We start from the raw sequence: 26,070 nt of genomic DNA, 5'->3' as shown, positions 1-26,070 counted from the left end.
GTTTGCCTACAAAACTGTGAACTGCTGGAAGGGGCTGACAACCACGACGACGACTGGGTGATAAATGGTAAACAAGCTACTGGCTGGTGGTGGGGAAACTGCGTTCGTGGAGCACTGACTGTTTGGGGACAAACAGACGCGCAATTGGTTATTAATTTCGGTGGAGCCATAAGTTCCGCGTCCCGTTCCAAGAATTCATGAAGATTAAAATTCACAACCACAGGAAAGTGGCTCACACTGGATGGAATCGGAATTCCTGACCAGCCACGCTTCATAACTCAAGCAGTGTAATTTAATAACCATCTCGCGCGGTGACGAGAAGGAAGCGACGACAAATGGATCCACATCTCGACGATACTGCCGCGTGCGTGTGTGACAGAGTGGTATTGCCATAAAATCGCCAACAATGATCATAAAAAGAGCGAACTTTAGCGGCGCAGCGTGGCAAGATGTGACCATGTTTGAGACCGTTGAGCATGTTTTGTTGAATGTTTAATAAGCTACATAGCTACCGATGACGGCGGCGATGGCGACGGAGCGGGAGCGACGATGGCATTTTGTCCAAGTCAAAAGACAAGTCGCGACAATCGGTCGGCGGACCGATGCGAACAGATTAGCCGACGATGATGTGATGAAACCGTGGCGCTTTATCCCCAAATGGTCATTTCGATGGCAATCGCGCGAATTCGATTCCCAGATCGATGCTGGAAGAGGGAAAGCTGGGTGAAAGACTGCCGAGAGCACGCTTACCGGGCGGTGGATTTCTTCTGGGTGTAATGTGACCAGACGGTCGGTATTGCACACGCACGGGTAATAAATTATCCGTAATAATGCGTCGGATGTGGGAAGATGATAAGACTGAGAAGGTGTGTAGTCTGAAGAAAGTTTTCTCAATTTAAGGGAAAATGCTTTTAAATATTCCGCTATTGTCAGTGTTTTCATAAAATAAATGAGAATTAATTAAGATGAGACGTCATTCATTTTCAAAAATTTGACAACAGTTCTTTCGTTCAAAACCAAAATTATGTTCATGAAAATGTGTTCATTAAATTCTACTTGCCTACCGGAACACAACCCAAGTAGCATTTCTTGTTTTATTGCACTCTATTAGTGGTTATTGAGATCAATTTTATAAAACTGTCAATAAAATTAATAGCTCCAGCACAACCTCTTGATAACCGCTATAAGATCGTCTTCCAGCTTAGTGGACCACTCTTGATAAGGTTTATAAAGCATGTTTGAGAATCACAATAAAGCTGTCTTAAAACCTTTTATCAGAAAGCCCCATACTCTACAAAAGGTTCTCATAGCCTCTATAAGAGTAATATTGTATCCAAGCAGTGTTATTACGCTTTGGTGAAAATCAGTTATAAAGCCAATTTAATTTTCATTGGCTTCAAAGCAACCGCCATAAATTAGTTGTTCTGTTCTGCTGAAACTTTTTTTTCCATATGGAAGTCTTCATCGGTAAAAATAGGTTTGAGTGTTGGTGTCAAGATCATCATGCAATCAATTTAGTTTCATGACGACATTAGTGAAAATCTCAGATAAAATATACGACATTTTTGAAGTTCCAAAACATATGCGCTTGAAATTTTATCGTGTATATTGGGATAATATGAGCGTTAAATAAATGCGCCTCCAAAATAATTCAAGTTAACAAAAAAGATTGTTTCAGAAATCAAAAGAATTTGATGGAATCACCCTAATTTTGCAGAAAATAGATCTCAATACATAAATTCACACCAATGCACACTGGAAATCATTTCGGATCTCTTATTTAGCCATTATTCTATTGAAATTTCTTGGATTTTATTCCAAGGCTAATGGCATTTTCATAATGACAATATGGCGACAGAGGACAGCAGGCAAGAAAAACACCAAGCGCAATTCCTTAAAATGTCTAATGCTTACATTGCACACTGGGTCACGAATCCACAAATTAATAACTCCGAAACGAAACATTTCCGTGACTTGGTGTCTTGGGCAAAATTTCCCATCATAATAAGGACCATCTATTGACATAAACAAATAGTTCAAAACTCTTCCGCAAAGATGGTGCCACAATCTAACTTCTTTCTCTGACGTTTTGGAGACTTGATGTTCTGGGCAAAGTTGTTTATCTTGACAAAATGAACAGCTCTTTCAAAGACGTTAAATTTTCACAGTCTGCTGGTTCCAAGTTATATGGAGTTAAAGAAAAAAACGTCGGAAATATGGTTTTTACTTTCTGTTTCGGATTTTTTGGCTAACAAGTATATAATGTTATATTTTTCTCTTCTGCAAATACATTAAATAAATAGCTTTTTTGAAGAAACATACTGTGCGATTTAAGTCTTTACATGACCGTGGGGATGCAAAGAGAAAGTCGACGAAGAGAATCTGTAAATGTAACTTAGGACCTAATGCAATGTTCAACTTGAATTATTTTTTTTATTTGAGGGCAAATGTATATTCCTATTCTACGGGTGCAACCGATGAATTTTACAAACATTTAGAAAAGTTTTGAATGTTACATTAACCTTTATGAAAAGTTATGCGTGATTTCAACCTTTTTGCCCTAGGACTGTCACCATTCCATGTATTTCGACCAAGATTCGACCGTGTCACCCCATGTATATGCGAGCGAGAACGGAAGAATCATGGAGATTGCTGACGTTTTTCTTACGCACACTACGTCGCGTATACGTATACACGAAATGTTTTCATGCTCATGCTAACAATTTTGTTGATTTTCTTTGCGCTCCGCTTGGAAGTACCGGAAAGTTTTGATTCTTTTCTATGTTGTAAAAATAAACCACCTATTTACATTTCTGACAAGTTGCAACTGAATGCTTATAATTGTTTTAAAATAACTGTTTCATGGCCAACTAGTTTTATTGTGCTTACTTATAAAGCAACGAAAGGATTTATTTTTTGGTTTTATAAGGGCAATTCATATTACTTTTTTGTATACTTCAAAGCAATCATAAAACCTTTCATAAGTGAAAATAGCGTAAGCATCAGTTGGTTTTTTAATTAGCTTTATAGGAGTTTTGTAGATAGCTATAAGAATGTTTCATGGCTTGCATTGTATATGACCGTGATAAAGCTGTAGGTAATGGTTGCAGCTGCAATAAAACCTTTATAAATTTTGAATATAGCCAAGCAGCTCTAGCTTTGTTACTTGGGAAGGAACACATTTTCAGACTATTGGTTCTGAACAAAAAAAACAACTTTTGATTTTCCAAAAAATAATGGCGTTCCGTTTCTGCTTAAGCAGAAATCACTTCCGACACAAGCACACTCATCATTCGATGAAGATGAGCCAAATTGACCATAACACACCAAATTGACCAAGAAACCCATCCAACTACACAAAAGAACTGTCCAAAATTATGGATAGACCGACCAAAATAATTGAAAGTTTTTAAAGCCAGCAAATGGAAACACCAACCAACTATCACCCAAACAAACAAACCAATCAATAAACCTGCAAAGCTGTTCAGTTGACTCGTTCTTTGGTTACTGGTTAACCGACCAGTTGGTCAGTTCCATGCCGATAAGTTGATTTTGTTAGATGAATGGAATGACCCCATCAATGAGTGGCTGTGCGCTTTCAGCGATTTTTAGAACTGACCCATTGACCAGTTGGCCGGAAATATTTTTAAAAAAATTATTGTAAGATGAAAATACTTTAGCTTGTTGGGCTAACTGAATTTCCTGGTATTGCTTCGGTCATTTGTCGTCTAAAGGAAATTGTTTCGGGCTCATGAAAGCCATTGATGTTTCCAAGGGCGTTGTTAAGATAATTTGGGAGATTTTAGAATCTTATGGACATTTTGATATGATCGAAAAAAAAATGGGTCAGAGTTTAAAAGCAGTTTTAACATTTCTAGCCATTTTGTTAACCTAATGGCTATTAAAATATTTGGAAGTGATCGCGTAATTTTAAACCCATTTGGCAATTAGAATCCCTATTTGCACTTTATTTAAAACCTTCAAACAATGTTCAGACCATTTCGGATGTTTAATCCAATATTGACATGTTTTGGGTCATTAAGAATTTTTGAGACCAGTTTGATCTTTCTGGTGTTTTAGGGGAAAGTTAAAAATGTTTACTTTCGAGTACTTACACCATCCCCAAGTAACCAGCATTGCCCTTTTTTGCAATGTAAGGCTGAGATTGGACTTTATGACCATTACGGTTATATGAAGCCCATTTTGATGCATTGGAGGCACGATTGGTGGAAGCCTTTTCTCGTACAAACATCGCGTAAAATTTTTGGATCTGCATGATAATGATGCACCGAATTACGCTTAAACACGTTGTCGACCACTGGTTAGTTATGAAACAGCGGAATATCAGATAACATTTTGGTGTAAACGCCGAACACCTGGCCGAATAGCACTATTTGGTGCAACACTACTGCAACACTTCTGGATGATGAGATTAGTGTTCTTGAAAATGCAAAGTGGAAAACATCCTGCAGTCGTGTGCCCTTTAGGCCGTACACAGTGAATTCAGATCACTGAAGTTGGTAAAATTTTACCGGGTTTTTGAACAGCTGAAAAAGTCGGTAAAATTTCAAATGACAGTTACACGTAAGACATCATTAAAATCGACTAATTTAATGTTTTACTATTAAATGGAGTTAACTGAACTAAGTCTGCACATAGGAGAAATGGCTCTAATGTTGGCCTATGGATCTATGATTGGGCCCATCGCTAAAAATCCGCTATTTTTCAATTTTATCTAGATGAACGCGTTATTGAAACGGTACTAATGGATATTTTTGGTCGCTATTAAAAATTTAGTCGATTGCTGAATTTATGTATGGGCCCAAATTAGGAGCATTTAGGCCGACATTACTTCCATTTCCTCTATTTGATATAAACTTTTCACTGATTTTTAAACTTTTACCGAACAGTTCGGTATTTCAATAGTAACCGAACGGCGGAGGCATGAATTTGTGTGTACTGGAAATGTTGGTAATCGAATGCTTGCACCAACTTTTGCAATTCACGCGCTCGTTCGTTATAGTTAGATACAGAATCCTGGAATCCTTCAAAATATCCGGCATATGATGTGAGCATTAAATTTCACAAATATCTTCAGATTCACATTTAGAATCACTCATACATATGTTTTCGCGAGTATTTAAATCAGTGTCTGTTGTTATCATTTACTATCACATGCAAGGAGTAGCGCTTCAACTCAGAGTACACTCAAACAATTTCACACGTCATCATCATTTTGTACTTATTGTGAAATACATCCATTTCATGTGTGAATCTTATGCTATGAACCATGCTCAAGGTTCTACAATATTCTACTTGATCGGTTTTCTAGTTTACCGACTCTAAAAATGAATGGACAAGTATGTAAACAAAACTGCCAGATGAAACCTAATTTGGGATGCGATTCTAGCCTGTTGGGGTGTGCTACTGCCGTTTTCTTCGTTCGATCTCACTTTACCACGATTTTTCTCATATATGAAGCTGGTTGATAAGGACGAAGTCGCAACCCTTGTTTTCGATGTTCACCTTTCTGTACAAGCAATTCACATCGCATTCAAAACCAAAACACTTTGAATCCATCTGTTTTGAACAGTAGTGCGATCCAATGTGCAATACACTTGAAATGATAGTGAAAGATTTTCACACTACAAATTAATGTGAATAACACATTGAACCAAGGTGAAACACACTTAAAATAAATATGATTGTGCAATTGAAAATTAAGTATTTAAACGCTTCAATCAGACGTGTGGCCTTTTTTGAGTGTAGATGAATTCTAGCGTCACTTTTCAAAAAGACCAATCCACACTGATCGATTCTTTTCATCGACTCTCTCTTTTGTTAATAACTTGACTGAATTCATGTTTTGAGCTATTTTTTCTACATACTCTGTTAAAAAGAAAGTTTTATTTAGCAAATTGGATGATAAGAACAGATGAACATGTTTTTGGAGCCGAGCGAGAGAGAGTCGATGAAGCGAATCGATCAATGTAGATTGGTCCAGGCTTGCTTCCACTCACTTGCTATAAAAAATTGTTTACGGAATTATGAAATCATTAGTTGTTATAATGATTATTAGTACATGTATATTGTAAGAAGAGGTTATTAAGTATGTGTTTGACACCAGTGATGGAAAAGTTCACGACAAATCACTATGACTCGCGAACTTTTCCCATGGTGAACTTCGTTAAATATCGCGAACTTTTCTAACACTGTTTGACACATTAAGCTTGTCAATATTGCTTTCAGAGCGTCATAATAAACGATTTGATGATTCGTGAGCGCTCACTCTGAGTGAACGCTCATATCTGATTGTGGCGCTCTGAATGCGAAATTGACAGGTTTTATGAGTCAAAAACATACTTTGCAACCTCTTCCAGCAAACTACACGTACAAAATATCATCATAACATCTAATGATTTCGTAATTCCGAAAAACATTTTTATATCAAGTGAGTGGAAGCAACCCTGGATTGGTCAATTTGAAAAGTGACGCGTTTTTTTTTTAATCTTCGCTGTCACGTACGAGCGAAACAAACAAAATGAGTTCATTATACATCAGTGAATACACGTTTGTTGATATTCATCAGTGTTTTAATATACAACCCAAAATTGTCCAAATCAGAAGCTTGAGGATCGCAAAGTAATCAATTTCATTAAGGGCAAATAGCTTATTTTGAATATTGTCGACTTCAGAGTCTAAAACCTGGATATAATCTTCAATTCAGCATGACGCAATATTTTTTCATCGATCTGCGTGTAAAAACCAACACAACCCATTCTACAGTGCTATATTTGTGAAAAATAAAAATAATAATTATACAATTCATCATCAAAATCAGCCCCACCAAGATGAACACAAGAGGGGGGGGGGAGGTGGCTGTCAAATACGAACAACCGTCGCCTACCTCGCAAAACTGGTTCCAAACGTAAACAAGCCATAAGTAACCTACAGGGTTTGTTTACGTTTGGAACCAATTTCATACAAGAATGATCAGTAGGCTGATTGGATTGCACGTCCACCCTGAGCAGATTCCAGTGACCAGAAGTCCGGAAAAACATAGGTCTAGAAATGATCAAAAACGGTACAAACCCACATAAAATTGCAAGAGAATTTGAAAGTATGACCACTAGGAGTAATTTGGTTGATTTTTAAGCTATTATTTAAGACGATTTCCGCCTTTAGAAGGTCATTATAGTTATTAAAACGTTTATAACGCTATTTATTGTGAATTTGGAGTTTCCATGCTGATTTGATGTTTTTATTAATTCATTGAACATTTCAAAGCCTATGTTGGCCTCACATGAGAAAAAGTCTGAACAGGAAATTGTAGCTATTTGAAAGCTACTGGTAAATTTAAAGAAGCAAGGGTACTACATTTGGGTGTTTTATTTTTTTAAATGTGTAAAATTTCTAATAGGCCACTCTCTAGTTTGATTCATAACACCAAAATATGAAACTGTGCAAAAATGGTAAAGATTGATGAAGGTTTACAAGTCACGCAAATGGTTTGAAACTTGAATGGAAATTAATATGAATGCATTTTAAATTTAACTTATATCGCTCTAATTTTATCCCAAGTAACAATTTTGGTTTTATTAAGGTTCTGAATACTATGATTTAGACTTGTAGCATGCTTTAAAACCTCGATAAAACTTGAAATGTTACTTGGGTATGTGACTATGTGATTGTTATGACATTGTACCAGAAAACGGCATCTATTTCATTACATCAACAACAGGCTAGTTGGTCATTGTTATGGCAATCAAATATTTATTTATTTTTATCGTTTGGTCAGAGTTAAACCGATGTAAGTGAAATTCAATAACTGCTCATAGTAATTCGCTAAAATCTTTATATCAACTTCATCAATCTTTACCATTGTTTGCACAGACTCATATTTTGTAGTTATGAATCAAACTGGGGGGAGTGCCCTATAAGAAAAGTATGTAGCATAATATTTCAATGCATCTCAAATTCTCTAAGTTTCAGAGCTGTTAGATTTACAGCACCTAAATGTCCATAACTTGCAACAGTGTCGACTTTCTCAAAGACAACAAAGACTTTTGTTGTAGCCCACCAAGTTGACACACTTAAGCTAATTGACAAAACAGATATGTAAAATAGCAATAAGTAACGTGCGCACATGTTGCACTAGAATGTTAACGTTTGATTTAATTGTCACCACATGTTTATCAAAATGAAGCGCCCTAGTACTACATCAGTGTGATTTTACTGCAATACGGTGGCTTTTTTTTTTCCTTGATTTGTTTTCCGTCGATCTTGTTTTCCGTGCTGAGCACCAATGCTACCGACGCCAGGAAGGCAGCTCCTACACCTTGACCCTACCTATCGAACCATCAACTCATGAACCGGGGACCAACGGCTTTACTTCCCTTCCGAAGGAAGACGTGATCAGAGATGTTATGCCTCAGAACACTCCGGCGGTGCCGACTGGGATTGAACCCAGGCCTGCTGGGGTGAGAGGTAATCACGCTTACCACTACACCACTGGCGCCGCTAATACGGTGGCTTAAAACCATTCAAACTTATTCCACCAAGCTCACCCCACACCAAATCACGATTGAGCTGAGAATGCGTTTGAAATAATTTCACGTAGTCCTATTAGCGTTACGATTGATTCACCATACATCACTGATGTACTGAATACTAAAACCCTACGTACACCGTATGGAAAACAGTAGAAAACCCAGTCAATCAATAGTTTTTTTTTATAACCACATTGATCCATCACTATTTATATTCGATCTTTGTCTCCACTTGCCCGCTCGCTGAGCCATTCGATCGATGATATCACACCAAATTATATCGTTAAACGAACGTAGTTTCCTGCAGCACACACACAAACGCGCGCATATGCCTTTTTCAGACTGTGTTTCTCATCCCCAAAACCCCCATTAAATGGCCATTAACTTCCCATTAGGCACTCTGTTTTTCTCGTGTTTATCTGGCGGTAGATTTCCGATTTAATGACGGGAACCTCTGTCTTTTCGGTGGTTCATCAAAAATGCAGCGATGGAAATTTATGGACCAGATTTTCGATTTCGATTGGCGGAGGTCACACGTTTGGAGAGTAATCGTGACCTCTCGTCTGAATGCACAGCACACAGCAAGACGAAAGCCAATCCGGTCTGGTGCGGCTACATGAGTAACCGTGAACAGGGCAAGATCATGCTTTTGCTACACTGTATATTTGATGAACGATCATTTCCCGGCCAACTTGTAACTGACTGCCACCGTTCGTTCTCGGGCTGTAATCAATATTGTAATCATCGTAAACGTTGATTATAATTATTTGTGTAATTAATTTTATTATTTAACCAGCATTATATGGCATTTAACGAACTCGTTAACATAATTTATATGCACTCGGTTACATTTTCATCCGCGTTCGCGCCTCGTCACCGAGCGCACGTTGATCGTACATGCAGATTCGCAACGCTGCTGTTGCACTGCCATTGCCACAGAGCTGAAATTGATTTGTATTCATCCGCTGTCGTCCCTTTCCCAATCCGAACTCAACCCGGACCATAGTTTCGTGCTAATTAAATTAAACTTTTCCCTTCGTTTTGTCGGTTTTAATTGCAAACCGAATTGCACAATGCACATGGAAGTGCACTTTTTCGCACGTCTACGACCCAAATCGATCGCTATCTGGGCAACAAAATTGTGCCTTCACCTTGTCATAAAGCTTACTCCGAGGCTGTTACTTGAAGAGAGAGGTTAACATTTTTCCCTTATAATTGCATCACCACCTCTCGGTCGACAAACGAGCGACATAAAATCACCCGTTTATTCCTGTCTTTGCATACACACACACGTATAGAAAAATCAGGTCACCCCGGCACGATAATCACCCGCTTGATTGGTTGCAACACACCAATCTCTGCAGCCACAGCAGCAGCAGCAGCATCTATCACAGGTGTGAAATGCAATTAATTTGCTTGTCAACTTTTAACATGGGAAACTGAACCGCCGAGAGAGTGCTTGTTAACGGACGCGCAACAATTTATTTCCTTTACCCTTTCTGGTGACTGAGTGACTGACTGACTGGTCCCGAGTTCGTCGCCGAAACGCATTGATGTTCTTCTCGAATGAACAACGAAATTTATTGCAGTTTTGGAGATGTTTCTCGATGCAAATTCTCGCGTGGCAATCTGTCTAATTAAGTTGATTTGAATACCCAAAATCCCCGAATGAAAAACTGTTGAGACTAAAGACTTCAATGGGTGTAAGCGATGAACCTGCTGAACGCTGGACACACATTTGTCACCCCGTATGTGCTCCTTTTGTAGTTTGACTCGAGAAATTTCCGCCTGCCTCCTGAAACTTCCTGACGCAGTGGACCGGGGGAAAACGGGCGTTTGTTAATAGCGTAATAAATGACAAATTAACACTGTTGTGTCATTTTTCATTCGACAGGCCGTATTTTTTCGCCCGAACCACACGCGGGTGTCTGGGAGGTTTTGAGGTTTGTGGTAGGAACGGGAAGGGTATGTGTGGGGAGAGGATCAGGAAAATGATTACCAATTTGATTAATAGTAACAGACAAGCGCTGCGAAACGAACCGAGAACACCAATACCGGTCGTTTGATAAATTAATTTAGTTTTATTGCAAATCGTTCCTTCCTCCGTCGGCCGGTTGGTTGGGGTGCTTGACTGGCAGACTGGCAGACTGGCTGACTGACTGACTGACGGTCCAGTGGAGTGTGTGCTGATACACTGACCGTAGGTTAGTTGAATGGTTATGAAATGAATATAATTACGGTATTGCAGCAGCCAATCGATCGGACATCGATTCGATTCAGCAGGTAGGTAGCGCCACGTCGGTTCGGTACCTACATACGGGTGTCTCTTTATCTTTCCAGCTGTCTTTCTATTTTAATTGTTATTAATTATGACGTTATTTATGGTCGTACTAACGAGAGACTGCCGGAGTGTGCTAGTATGTGGATAGATTTTGTTTACTGGATTGCAAATCATTCAACAGGAAGTCATAATAATCTTGATTAGGGTAAATGACGGCTTTGGCAGTCTTTCGCTGGTCTTGGGAACCAAATTGAAACATTCATTTCACTGGAATTTCTCACCTAAACACTTCACTGCAAGCAATATCATGCTGGAGATGGCTGGGTTCGATTCCCGGTCCGGTCAAGGAATTTTACGGGTTGGAAAATGTCTCGATTTCCCTGGGCATAGAGTATGAGTGTACTTGCCACACAATTATACTAATGCAAAAATGGTACAGGCATCGAAAGCTCTCAATTAATAACTGTGGAAGTGCATATAGAACACTAAGTTGAGAGCACGCAATAAGCTAATATGCCGTACGCAATAAGCTTGAAATGCGAGAAAGAAGAAGAAGAACACGTCACTGAATGTATCTAAACAATTCCTTAGTTATAGCAGCAAAAAAGGTTATCTTCCATTTAATTCCACTTAATTAATTTTGGTATCCATGCCAGATACGTATTTCGACTAAAGCTTTCTTCAGATAGAATTGGAACAAAAACAATTGCCTGTATTTCAGTTATTTATTATTGAATTCAAGATCTTTTTTATACAAATGTAGCGTTTTCTTCATACTTTTAAGAAAAAATACGGATAAAAGTATTCGTCACGGTTTCGAAGGAATTCTCGAATTTTTCCTGTAACACGGCTCATTAGGCGGCGCACACCTTCTTCGTTCATCGTTTTAGCTATCTTATTCCACCAGGTCTTCATCTGATTGATGTCTTTGACAACCTTTCCCTTTGCCTTGAGTCTCCTCTTCATGATTGCCCAGTATTTCTCAATAGGGCGGAACTGGGGGCAGTTGGGTGGGTTAAGGTTTTTCGGAACAAACTGGACCCCTTTCTCTGCATACCATTCTTGAACGACTTTGCTGTAATGACAGCTTGCCAAATCTGGCCAAAACATTACGGGATGGTCGTGGGATCGAATGAACGGCAAAATTCGTTTTTGGAGACACTCTTTTTGGTATAGTTCCGACGTCATTGTCTTATTTGTAACGAAAACTTTCGTTTTTTTGCCACAGCTGCAAATGCCCTGCCAAATCATAAATTTTCGTGCAAATTTGTCGGCAAAAACAAATTTAAATTTGGCTGGAACATCCCCCCGAGTCGTTGCCAAGTAAAATTTTTGACCTGGGATTTGCCCGAAGTCAGCCTTGACATAGGTTTCATCGTCCATCAGAAGACACCCGTCGAACTTGGTCAGCACCTGGTCGTATAGCTTCCGCGCACGGATTTTGGCCACACTATTCTGTTTTATGGTCAGATTTGGCTGTTTGCTAGCTCGATACAACTTGATTCCTTCCCGGAGTCGAGTTCTCCTCACGATACTATGGGCAGCACCGAAATTTCTGGCCAAATCACGGTCCGACAGATTGGGATTCCTCTTAATCGTCTTCAAAATCTTACCACGCAGTTTCCGGTCGACAGTTCTACTCCGACGATTGGCTTGAGGCTTCCGAATCGTCGTCAATGTTTCCTTATACCGTTTGATAACGCGCCATACGGTATTTCAGCTGTTTAGCTAGCCTAGATGCAGACCACAATGGATTTTCCAAATAACTGTGCACAATTTTTTCCCTTCTTTCGGCTTCCATGTTGATTGTTTACAAAGTACAGGCGATTTGCGGAATGTCAAAAATACATACGTGAAGCTGACAAAATTCCCGACACGTGGGCGCCAAGAACTTCCAAATCCGTCCACCAGGAGCACCACAATATGAGCAAAAGTTTGTTCCAATTCTAAATGAAGCAAGCTTTACAATATGCAGTCTTCGTCAGTGCCGGAAGGAAAGTAAGCCCGTTGGTCCCCGATTCATGAGTTGATGGGTCGATAGGAAAGGTTCAGGTTTGGGAGCTGCCACTCTGGCGTCGGTAGCATTGGTGCTCAGCACGGAAAACAAGATCGACGAAAAACAAATCAAGGAAAAAAAAAGGATTACATTTGAATCCACTCTCTTAATTGACTATCATTGACATATTTGCGTATTTCGTCTACAATGTGCAGACTTCTCCAGTGTCTTGTACAAATAGACTAGTTTCACTATAGACTCCAGCATGTATCAGGATTTTCCTTGGAATTCAATTCTCTTTAAATTCTTTCATACTCTTCTTAAAATTTCCTTTGAATTCACCTCCTTGCTTTGGAATTCTACTGAAAACATTAGAGTTCTCCTTAGAATTAACTTGCAATTCCCCTTTCAAATCCCAAGAATTCTACTCAACTATAGAATTCTAGCCGGAACTCTTTTGCAACTCTAGTCAGACCATATTCTCAATTCGCCTCCGAATTTCTATGAAGTTCTTTTGGAATTCATCTCACATGTAATTGTATTTCCCCTTAGTATACCCTAAGTATTTTCCAAAAACTCTCATGAAATTATGCACCGCATGGCCTTTCTATGATTCAGGAAATTTCTTGAAATGCTGCATAGAATAATCGTGCAATTATCGTCAAAATTCTTTTAAAAAGTTCCTCTGTATTTCTTTGCAAACTTCCGCTTAATGATATTCAAGTTTCCCTTAATATTCTACTCATAACTACGTTGGAATTTCACTTTATTTTTTGAAGACTCAAAACTAAAGTGTTATCTAATCGACTTTTCGGTTCTTTAGGGATCATTTTCAAGCAATTGATTGTTATAGATGGTCTAGCCATGGAAATTTTGTGTATGAGGTTTATACACTTGTGCTTGTTCACGTACTGGTAAGCCTTGATGAGATTACCTCAATTATGGTTATTCAGCATAATCACATATATGTAAACTTGACTGGTCCACATTTATACGGAGATTTTTTCAACGGGCCAAACACCAGATTTGTGCCATAAGGTAAGAACACCACTCTATGAAAATTTCAACTTATTCGGATGTAACATGAGCTGGCGCTTTTGGTATAAAAATTATATGGGCATTTTGGTTGAAATATATGGAGAAATAACATGCTTTGACTCTTTCGTGCATAGAACTGGTTCAGCAAACTCAATAAAGCTCAGAGTTCCAGCACATGTAGCTTAAACTAAAAGGAACAACTTTACTCAAGACACCATTACGATTCAAGTTAGTATTATGGAGATTTTCTTTCTTGAAATTATTTGGGCTTTTTGTTCGTATATTGCAACAAAATACAGCTTATGCAACGTATCAACTAGATCGGCACTAAAAATATAAAAGTTCAAATTTTCCACAGGCCAACATCCAGGCTCATGTCTTTAGGTTTGATGACCACTCTCTGAATGTTTCAGCTGTTTTTGTCATGTGCATATACAAAATGCTCATATACATCCAAATACGGAATCTAAAAAAAAAAAATAATAATAATAACTAGATTCATGATGCAGTCTTCAACAAAATTATTACTCAATCGAGAATAAGGAAACCTTTTTATGACCGAAAGAGTGTCTTCTTCTTCTTATTCTTCTTCTTCGCATTTCAAGCTTATTGCATATCGCATATTAGCTTATAGCGTGCTCTCAACTTAGTGTTCTAGATGCACTTCCACAGTTATTAATTGAGAGCTTTCGATGCCTGTACCATTTTTGCATTGGTATAATTGTGCGTCAAGTTCAATCATACTTCTATGCCCAGGGAAGTCGAGAGATTGTCCAACCCGAAACATTCCTAGACCGAACCGGGAATTGAACCCAGCCACCTCCAGCATGGTCTTGCTTTGTAGCTGCGCCTTTACCGACTGAGCTAAGGGAGGCCCGAAAGAGTGTACGGGTATCATTTTTTCATGAATTTTATCCGAATTCTCATTACCAAATTCAAACTAAAAGCGCCAGCAATCAAATGAGCTGAAACTTTCAGAGGATGGTTTTGTCATCTAAAGGAACAAATTTAGATGATGGCCCGTGAAAAATAAGATTTTTTTTTATTTTTGTGAGCCAGTCTAATGTAAACAGACCATTAACAACGACATTTCATGAGCAAAATGGTACTTAGATTGATTCCGACCAGACTGCAACCCTTTTTTTGCGTCTTAAATTGGGATATGTAATTGATCATGTGAAAAGCAATGGTGGATACGGCACAAAAAAGGTTGCAATCCGGACGGACTCTCAGTACCATTTTGCTCATGACATTACGTTGTTTTACAAAACTTTCATGACTAGAAAACTATAACAATCGATCCCTTGAATGAGGTTCCAATTGGACCGAAACGCCAGGAATGGTGGATGAAAAGTAAGTTTTATATCCCTCAAATCCGTATAAATGTATATAAAGTATTTTAAACAAAATCGCTCATTAGCATTTCGTAACATTAAAGGCCTCTCGAATATTATCAACTAATAAATGAGAAATTGAAATTAAGATTTGTTTAGTTTTTGGTTTTCATACCGTCTCATATCGATGGTTCATTAAATAAACGTTGCTGATTGAATTTGAAAGGTATTCTCTAACGCAATTTTATTTGAGCTCATCGTATCCAAATAAAAGTGTAAGATCTCTATAAATGATAATCGGGACCTGATTTAGAATCAATCAAGATGAGTGGATCAAATACATAATTTGGACCACAGTTGATCCCAGTTAAAGTACCACGCCTGCAAACTACGTGTCTATTCTGTAACACACAGCACGTCAGTCCCGTTGCCAAGAAACGAGCTCGGTTGCAGTTTGCAGGCTTGATACCCTGAGAGTTAAATCGTATCATGCGTCTCCATTAAATAGATTATACGATGGAGACGCATTGGCACCTTCCTTAGCTCAGTTGGTAAAGGCGCAGTTACAAAGCAAGACCATGCTGGAGGTAGATGGGTTCAATTGCTGGTCCGGTCTAGAAATGTTTCGGGTTGAAAAATGCCTCGACTTCGCTGGGCATAGAGTATGATTGTACTTGCCACGCAATTATACTAATGCACCTTATTGGTACAGGCATCGAAAGCTCTCAATTCATAACTGAGGAAGCGCATCTAGAACACTAAGTTGAGAGCACGCAATAAGCTAATATGCGATAAGAAATAAATTAGAAATGCTAAGAAAAAGAAAATGGAGACGAATGGCTGAAATTCATATTCCACCATGAGACAACAAACGGATCAGACAAATGCCCATTTCCTGGATCAGAATTCCAACAAGCTGATCCAAATTCTCATCACTGCCCGCGATAATAATGATCTATTACGTCTCGACTGCACGGCAAAAACGAAAAGTTTCACACGAGCAACCCCGCGCGTTACAGGAATGTCCCAAGACCTATTCTTCCTTCAATGCCATCGAAAGCACCACCGTTCCATCTGGCAGCAAGCAGCTCAACCCAGGAACAAACACATCCCATCAAACACGGGACTTGACTGCAGCACCTTATTAGTAGTTTTCGATCGTACGCGATCTTCGGGTTTTATGTCCCGCTTTTTTAAGACTCTTCCTGGACCGACGACGAAGACGACCGGAGGAGTAGAATGACACTGTCAACACACTTACCACGGAACCAGAAAGCGAGATCACCACACGTCCGGGGACGCAACAAGGCGGGACGGAAAAGAGATGATTTACAATGCACAGCAATGTTGTTTATGATAATTATTATTACTACCTTCGCTTTTTGTTCATCCGCGGTACAATACGGGCTATTATGTACCGTAAGTGCCTACACAGTGAACTGTTTCCAGGCACATCTCGATCCCAGGAGTTGACAATTTGCTGCTTCTGCCCTGTTCTGCCGTGCAGAAAGACAAACTAATTTATTTTATAACAAGAGTTATTATGTAAGAGCGCACTTTTTGTGTCACCACCATACTGGGGACAAGGGGTCCTCGGATGCATCCCGATTTACGGAAGGAATTCACCTTCGCGCAAAAATCCTTGAACCCTTCCCGGAGTGTGTTGATTGACATCGCAAGGGAATGAAACGCAGACAAAAACCAAACTTCCCATTCCCATCACCATTCCAGTCGTCACCAAAGTTGACGAGTTCTCCGTCGTCGTCGTCGCCGTCGTTGTCATCGTCGTCGTCGCGGTCTCCGTCGTCTTCCGTGCGATGTGATAATCGAAACTTCTGCGCTGGTGGAGGTATAAATCATCAATTTTCATGCTCGCGACCGGCGACGACGATGGACAACGGACGACCGAAAAAGCGCGACAAACCGCGAAAATGAAATTGTAAAATTCTTTCAAATTAAAATTTACACATGTTTTGCGCAGCAGTTTCAGCCCAAGACCGTGTCGCTGGTAGGTACGCTGCGATTGGGATCGCTCTCGGTGCTCACTTTTTACGGCCTACCTCTGGCTCTGGCCAGCGCGGTGCTGGTGTGGTGTGGTATGTAAAAGGCGCTGACCAACGAACGAGTCTCAGTGCTGGTGGTGACTGAGACCAAAGCCAAACGGAACGTGTGTTGGATTTTCGAAAAGCAACTCGAAAACTGCGTCCGAAATGTGCGTGAGCGTCAAGGGAGATGATCGCATTGAGGGGGAGAAAAAAAATGTTTACGTGATGACAAGATTATGCGTAGCTCACTGTTTTCCGGTATTGGTTTTTCATTTATAATTGATTGCTACAAGAACCGTTTTGTGGCTAATTGAGATGTACATTTTTTTTTCTTCAGTGGGGAAAATTGATTTAGAATCATTTAGAAATTAAAGCCACGACCTTGAAGATGATTAATAGAGTTGCTTGTTGTAGTCTACACTGTGTAGAACATATTTTAATTAATTTTCAATGATGAGTTTGTGATTGTCATTGCAATGTAATTGAGTTAATGTTTAGAACTGACTGGAGTTGACTAACAACGAGTTTTGCCAATAACGGACAAACCATATCAGATTCAGTCAATGGAAAATCTTCATTGAAATAAAAAGGAAAAGGAAACCACACAGCAAAAAAATAATTTTGATATCACGTCAAAGTGGATGCACTACAATCATGTCGAAAATATGGTGTAATATTACTTGCTAAAAAGGACAAAATTATCATTAATACAATGCATGAACTGACATTACTCTGCTTTTACTGCATTTGTTTATTTATGTGGTCATAAAAATTACATGAAATTTTCGACATGATTGTAGTGCATCCACTTTGATGTGATATCAAAATTATTTTTTTGCTGTGCATATTTGAATCAATGCACTGCAGTATGGTGCTTATAGAACACCTCACGAACATTAACAAAATTATGTAAATTTACGCTTGGTACAATAATGTATGTTTTGTCCTTGGATATACAGCAAAAACATTATTTATTATTATTATCTCTATTTAGGAGATTTTCAGCCGCAGGCTGGTTCATCTCCGGAAACAGCAAAAACATCAATAATACATTCATTTTGATTTAATTCCACATGCAAGTGTGTGTTTTACATGAATGTGAACAATTCAATTGAAATTGATTTAATTTTCAACGAACAACAATACCAATTCAGATGAACGTGTAAATTCCAGCTTTAATTCATTCAATTTCAGATGGTTAGATGTATAATTTAATGTTCAAAAACCTGTTCTATTTGGTACTTCAAATTGGCCAAGTATGTTTATCGATGTGGAGTGATGTGGAGTTCTACTGAAGCAGCACACATCTCGATTCAAATCCATAAATTGAATCGATCGAGACCCAGAAATCGACTGCATTGCTCAACATTCGCTTAAACTATCGAATGATCAGCTTTTGCTGATCCGCATGCCGTTCAAATGCAAATCAATCAATGAGTTGTAAACCAACAGCCACATTTGGGAGGATTATGCTTCACAAGAATAAGGTATTTCCAATTATTGGTAACGAAAGGTGTCCAAGTTTTTAAGACCAAAACGCAATGTGGACGGAAGCGAAATGTAAACGACAGCTTTGATAGTGATCAAAAATCATCAACGGTACCCAAAGACAGGGCTAGTTAGTTAAGCTGGATTTGACTTACAATATTTCGTGGCAATCAAAAGTTCAAATGCAATGACAGTGGAAGCAAAACGGCAGCTGCAGTGCAAGAATGACACCAAAAAGGCTTAATGGGCTCGATTTGATTCTAACTAGATTACTATCCAACAGAAAGGCTCAACCGCTGCAGCTGCCATTCCGCTTCCGCTGTCATTGCATTTGAGCCTTTGATTGCCAAGAAATATTGTAAGTCAAATTCAGCTTAACTAACTAGCCCTGTCTTTGGGTATAGTTGATCAGTTTGACAATCAATATCTGACATATGATAAATGATATTTAAAGCATTTAAAAAATATATGTTCGATCTTTTTGGTCGATAGAACTTACTTGCACTGAGAGTGAAAGTTTGGTAAGAAATGTCAAGGAGGTGTCCTAGATTCTCTCCCGAGCATTTCTGAGCTATACTGAACTTCATGTAAGCCTTCAAAGCGTTTCTGAGGTTCCCTGATTATTTGTTAAGATCTCTGAGTATCTCAAAAGTACTCTGAGTTTGTCATGTAAAACGTTTTCTGTGAATCCCTGAGGTCATCTGAGGTTCCCAGATGTTTATGAAGGTTTCCAAAGATTCCCTGAGAATCCCTAAACTAATTTGATATTCTATAAACTTCTCAACAACTCAACTTCTCTAAAGTAGCCCTGAGCTTCCCTAAGGTGCATATGAATGTTTCCGAAGAGTCTACTGAGGTGTCCTAGCCTTTCTGAAGTTTCCTGAGTTGCGCTTCTTTGAAATGCTCTGAATTTCACTAAAGTTCGCTAAACTTAACTGAAGATACCGTCTGAGAAGATCAGAGAACTAATAAGAAAAGGAAACTGTTAAGTTTGGGGAACATAAGAGAAAGAGAGAGAGATTCGGCGAACCACCAAAAGGTTCAGCGGAATTTGGAGTTCTTAAGAGTGCTAACGAGAAGCGCGTCGCACAAAAAAAAATCTAATTTTACACGTGACGGAATCCATTTTTGACTTAAAGGATGAGGATGAGAATGGCCTATTTTTCATAATAAAAATAACAGTACCGAAAAGAACTGGATGATCACCAGTGCCGATGAGTTCTAGTTTTCAACACTTTTTTGAGGGTAATTTTTTTTTTTTTTTTTTGTGGCAACTTGTTGCAAAATTCGATCAGCAAACCTCGTTGGATAAACTACGGCTCGTGTTGAAAAAATCTTCTTTTGCAACTTGTTGCATAAATAGCCATTTCTATCTCATCATGCAAAAAATGTTGGACTCAAAACAAAACCGAAAGGGTGATTTTAGTGGATTTCTAAGTCCAACCTTTTACCACGATAATTTAGAAAACATGTGATTATTTTCCATATAATTCATCTTAGTATTTTGCTTCCATGACCAATGCGTATTTTGAATACAATGTGCAGTATTCATCAGTGTCATTCCAACTAAAGATCTTTTGAAAGCTAACCCTTCACCCCAGCAGGCCTGGGTTCAATCCCAGTCGGCGCCGCCGGGATGTTCTGAGGCATAACATCTTTGATCACGCCGTTGGTCCCCGATTCATGAGTTGATGGGTCGATAGGTAGGGTCAAGGTGTGGGAGCTGCCTCCCTGGCGTTGGTAGCATTGGTGCTCAGCACGGAAAACAAGATCGAAGGAAAACAAATCAAGAAAAAAAAACTAACCCTCTCAAGCACATTAGTGAGACAGTTGGATTTAAATTTGTCTTTAGTGAGGATGACACAAATGAAGACTGCACATTGAACTTGAAACACGTATCTGCCATGGATACAAACTTCTAAGTGGAATTAAATGGAAAATATTCACCTTTTTTTTGCTATTGTGAGAATTCAACTAACAACCCTATTCATAACTTCCATAGAAAAAGTGTTTTAACAAGTAAATTTTCCATAGAGTTGTTTTCGGGGCGGTAAGCTTCCGAGAGAAAGGTCGAAAGAACATCACAAGTATTTAGCAAGCTCCGGATGATTACGTGCACTTCAATAGGTTATCACGGATCTGAAAAGGTCAGCAAAGCTCCTAGATGTTTAAGAGATATTTGTACAGCCTACAGAGACAATTAAGCGGTTTTAGTGATTTCACAAGCTTCCTAAGCGCATAATGAGCTATAATGGTCACAAAACGTTAAAAAAAAAGCTTTTAAAGCTCTCAATCTCAGCCAGGCAATCCCAAACAAAACGATTAAAACGATTAAACTATTAAAGAAACCAATTTTAAAATAAATTGAATGATATCTGTGAAACCCAAATCTTCAAATTATTAAAAATCCAGGATGGTAAAAAAGTACCAAAACAGTAATATAAAACAGCAAAATTAACCTTAACACTAAAATTAATGAAAAAAAAAACCATCGAATTGCCCTTAAATTTAATCTAACACCAACTCTGCCAAACATTGAAAGCAACCTGGGAAATGATTGATATACCTCCATCATTTTACTTGTCTATTCAATATATGTTTCACATCGAAGATGCGTCACACATATCACAACGGCCAGGCCTACTGTGCAGTATTTAAGGGGCAAGATGATTCAGAAAACATCGGGCCTGTTTAAATCGAGGATTTAAACACGATTCTTCAGAATCCAATGGATGAGACGTGGACATATCGTTTTTGGGAATTATATGATTGGTTGGTCGTTGGAAGCATCCAAACTAGAAACGTTAAGTGTTGCTCCATTTTCCTCTGACGGTTGGGACGTGAGGCAAAAAGTCTCATACACAACTAACGATAATTAATCAACCATACCCCAAAAATAACCTTGAGAATATTAAAACATTCTTGAAAACATCAAAATGATTTTAAACACCCCAAAAACGGTCCTAGAAATGAGCAATTCCAGGCCGCAAATAGAAAGCAAAAAATATATTTTTGACTCAACCTTCTCCGATTTGCAAGCAGGGTTGCTTCCACTCACTTGCTATAAAACAATGGTTATCAAAATTATGAGATCATTAGATGATATAATTATATGTTGTACTTGTAACTAACAAGAAAAGGGTGTAAAGGATGTGTTTGACTCATAAAACCTGTCAATTTCGCTTTCAGAGTGTCACAATCGACGATCTTATGATTCGCGAGCGTTCACTCTGAGTGAGCGCTCACGAATCGTTAAATCGCTGATTGTGACGCACTGAAAGCAATATTGACAGGTTTAATGTGGCAAACACATACTTCACGACTTCTTCTTGTAACTTACAAGTACTAATTATCATTATAACATCTAATGTTTTCATAATCCGGAAACACATTTTTTTATAGCAAGTGAGTGGAAGTAACCCTGTTTGCAAGAAACTTTGCATAATTGTTTGTTGAAGGCAATCATTCGCATTTTTACTAAATTTCGGCCTTTTTGTACATATTTTTTGATAGTGTCTTTAATATTTTTTAATAAATTGTTGCACAAGAAGGTCACTTCTGATCTAAATCACGACTTAGGGAAATTTGTAGAAAAAAGGGTTTCTAGAGAAAATATACACGGTAAATTTTTTTAAGACATTTTTAAATAAATTTAAAAAGTAATAAATATCCAAATATCTCAAAATGTCCGTATTCAATTCCTATATTTAAAAAACTCATGAAAAATTAAAACTTATGGAATACTACAAACAACGAAAAAATAAACAAAAATCGTTTAACAAGATCTTTTGGTAACATTTGTGTTAGCCTTATTACAATCCTTTTTAAGTAAAAAACGAAACGTTTACTTCACAATCTTTTCTTGAAGCTTACACAAGCAAAAGATTGTAATAATATCTAATTATTCCATAATTTCATAAAACATTTTTGTAGCCAAATATCCAAATTGTGGTGGTAAATATCATGAAATTGCTGTGGGGAAAAATGTTGTGACATTAGTTTCCCCCATACAATTTAGTGATGACATATAAAATGTACCACCTATGGCAGCAATGAATAAAAATCAAATAGGTTGATATTTGAGCTGAATCGCGATAGTTCGAAAAAGATTGTAATTCCCAACAAATTGAGTTCTCATCCCCTCAATAAAGATAGCCCACGATCCTTGGATTGAGAAACACTGTCTTAAGAAGGTTTTTGTTTTTTTGGTTTAGAATGTTGAATTAATGACAGTTATCTCAGTGAATTCTTCGGATGAAACTCAAGGTGTGTAGATCCCCTAAGCTACTTAAAATATATAACTGTACTCATCTGAACAAATCAAACACATATATATCTTCATCCATCGCAGTAGTTACCAGAAGTATCGAGTAGAAAAAATCAAACCTGGTGGTCAATTGAGGCTCTAAAGTTTATTTGTTAAACCCCTAGAATCAATTTTGTATTTGGCGAATAATGTTACATCGACTAATACACTTAAAAGTGACCTACAGAAAAGAGTGAGTTACGGATATCCGTCGGATAAATGTACACAGCAAAAAAATAATTTTAATATCACATCAAAATGGATGCATTTCAATCGTGTCAAAAATATGGTGTAATATTACTTGCCAAAAAGGATAAAATTATCATTAATACAGTGCATGAACTGACATTACGCTGCTTTTACTACATTTGTTTATTTTTGTGGCCATCAAAATTACATGAGATTTTCGACATGATTGAAGTGCATCCTCTTGGATGTAATAATAAAATTTGTTTTTTTGCTGTGTATAAAGATAACCAAACCTCGATAGGTGAAACGCAGGCAGAGCGTTGCTTTAGTAAATACATTATAATAAAACATCGATTTTCGAACACCACTTTTTAGATTTAACTATACGAAAACTAAGCCACATTATTAATGTACAAACGTTGCTAAGTAGCATTCCGGAGGATTTTGAGGATTAAGCGTCAATTAGAAAGAACACAAAATAACACATAAACAAACCAGTTTCAAGCTAATCCTCTCACCAACGGTTGAACAGAAACCTCTCGTCATAGATTGAATTATCGGAATTGCTCTTAAAACCGAATGAATCGATGATATGCACCATGCTCCGCTGACCAAATATCAGAATTTTAGCAATAATTTTAAAAACAAGTCATAAATAGGTCCAATGTTTTCTGAGAACAATGAGTGCAATACACAGTTGTCGCACTCTTTCGAATGATTTAAAATGGTTGAGATTCACAATAGTTAACTTAAGTATTTAAACTGATTGAATTTTTGAAAAGTGGCTTTCAAACCAGAAAAAGAGAAAAGTAAAGGAAAGCTTACGACCAATGTCTGTTTTAAATAGTTTAAATATGTAATAGTAACGCTGGTACATCCCCTTTTCTTGCTACGTGACGGGATGAAAGATCAACCACATCGAACTCTAGTCCGATGTTCTTTTTGTTGACGGTTATGAACCTCGGTTTTGAGATTGGATACAAGAAAAAGGTTCAGATCAGGGTTCCGATGCCTAGTCAAATATCAGTATCATCGCTTGTTTTTCTCACTACGAAGACCTATTTTGATTGCTGAGAAGGTACATATTTTTAAGAGATCCCAGAATTGTTCAAATGATGCGGAACATCACAATTAATTGAGGATTCATGTAAGACCTATTTTGATTGATGAGAGTCTTTGGAATGGCCCTAGAACGCTTCGAATATTGCAAAACATCACAATTGAATAAGGCTTCTTGTGAGAATAGCAATTATGTTTGATTTAACTGTATCGAAAACGAATACATCATAACTTTTCCATAATAATGTGGTACTGGGGCATGCACTAATCAAATGACACGCACATATCACAAAACATCAATGCAGGACAGTGATTATGACCCGAAAGAAAAAAAAAAGTTAAAAGTTTGCCCTTTAGTGATGTTTGAATTCTCACTGGCAATCAGCGTTGGAGAAGTTCGCGACATTCCACAAAGTTCGCGAGTCATATTGAGTTTTCGTCAACTTTACCAACACTAGTGGCAACTGGTTCATAATGCAGATACCTTTATAGAAATCCCTACAGTTGTCAAGCTCTAAATTAACATATGCGCTGAGAATTATAACTATGCACATGGTTTGTCCACTATCATGTCCACTCTTCTAACTCAAAATCTCAACATTCAAATTTCATCATACCCACAGCGTTTCGAGAAAATACTTTTAAAATCATTATTTACAACATGCTACGACATTTAATGGTTCCAGATACTGCTTTGTCACAACAGAATATAATCGAAAAGTCATAATCTTCCGGCAGCAAGTACCCAGTTAATCACTTAAACTGCCAATCAATCCAATTCGAATGCCAAACTACTCACCACCACATGGACCCCCGCCCTCGTCCGGGCTTGCTTTTGCTTTCAACCTCACCGTTCGCACTGACCGCCATCAGGCAAACCAGCACAATCGACAGCAGTTCCATCGTCCAATATTCCTACACTCTTCAGCAATCGGGCTGACGGATTTATTTCTACCTCTCTCAAAACAAAACAAAAAAACGGAAACGCAATCTTTTGTCACCACAAATTGCCAATAGCGCACACGCTCCTTGCAACCGCCGCACGCACTGGTAATCACATCCGGTTTTGCTAAACTTTTTTCCAATTCTACTTTCGAACACTGTCAGACGCGGCAATCACTGAGTCGATCATTTTCCACCGTCCACCGGTAATGATCCTCGAGAACGCTTCCACACTTCCAGAGGACGAAAGGCTGCTAGTCCTTGGTCGATCACTCCGGACCGGATTCAAATTCAAATCACGATCCGCCAGAAAGCTTTCCTTTGGTCGCCGTGATCGAAACGACAGTTTGCACACATGTAGCAGAAGGTAAGGAAAATCAAATCCTTTCAAATCGACTTCACATCACGTTGCTTCTCTTCTTTCTAGGCAACGGCGCGCGGTGGCAACGGAAAAACGGCGACGGCTCTGTTTTCCTCCTAGAGTCACTTTCCACATCAACCACACATCGAAAAAAAATGGGGGCCGCCGAGGCAAACGAACATCAATCACGATCGCGCACGAAAACTGTTATGCTGACGCTCTGCGCTACTAGACCGACGATATCCTTCGGGCAGCAGCAGCACCTTTCTCATGCCTTGCTTGCATCTACTGCTCTCTCGGCGCGCTTATGCCCTTAGCACCTCCGTCGTCGTCGTCGTCGTCGCTTCGTTCGATTGTTTCGCTATTGCCACTCCACTCTCAGCGGCAGCAGCAGCCCTAAAGACGTCGCCTTCTCTTTCCAGCATGTTGCCGCACTACTCTCTCTCTCCTTCGCCTGCAGTCTCACCAACCAATCGGTTTGG

The 26,070-nt window shown here is 38.5% G+C and overlaps 1 protein-coding gene across 1 annotated transcript in view; it reads right to left on the bottom strand.

Annotated features, from left to right (window-relative positions):
• Positions 1-25,544, bottom strand: part of wg (wingless) — a 63,263-nt gene extending 37,719 nt beyond the window's left edge. Inside the window, exon 1 of the mRNA XM_065224475.1 lies at positions 25,085-25,544. Within this exon, the coding sequence (XP_065080547.1) occupies positions 25,085-25,188 (104 nt within the window). The 5' untranslated portion in view covers positions 25,189-25,544. The remainder of the gene's footprint in view (positions 1-25,084) is intronic.
• Between the last annotated feature and the right edge of the window lie 526 nt (positions 25,545-26,070).

Source organism: Ochlerotatus camptorhynchus, unplaced genomic scaffold (assembly GCF_037179485.1).
Source record: "Ochlerotatus camptorhynchus isolate MF236.1 unplaced genomic scaffold, CSIRO-AGI_Acam_v1.1 ptg000211l, whole genome shotgun sequence".
Lineage (NCBI taxonomy): Eukaryota > Metazoa > Arthropoda > Insecta > Diptera > Culicidae > Ochlerotatus > Ochlerotatus camptorhynchus.
Note: the sequence above shows the minus strand (reverse complement) of the source record. Positions and strands in the feature narration are given on the sequence as shown.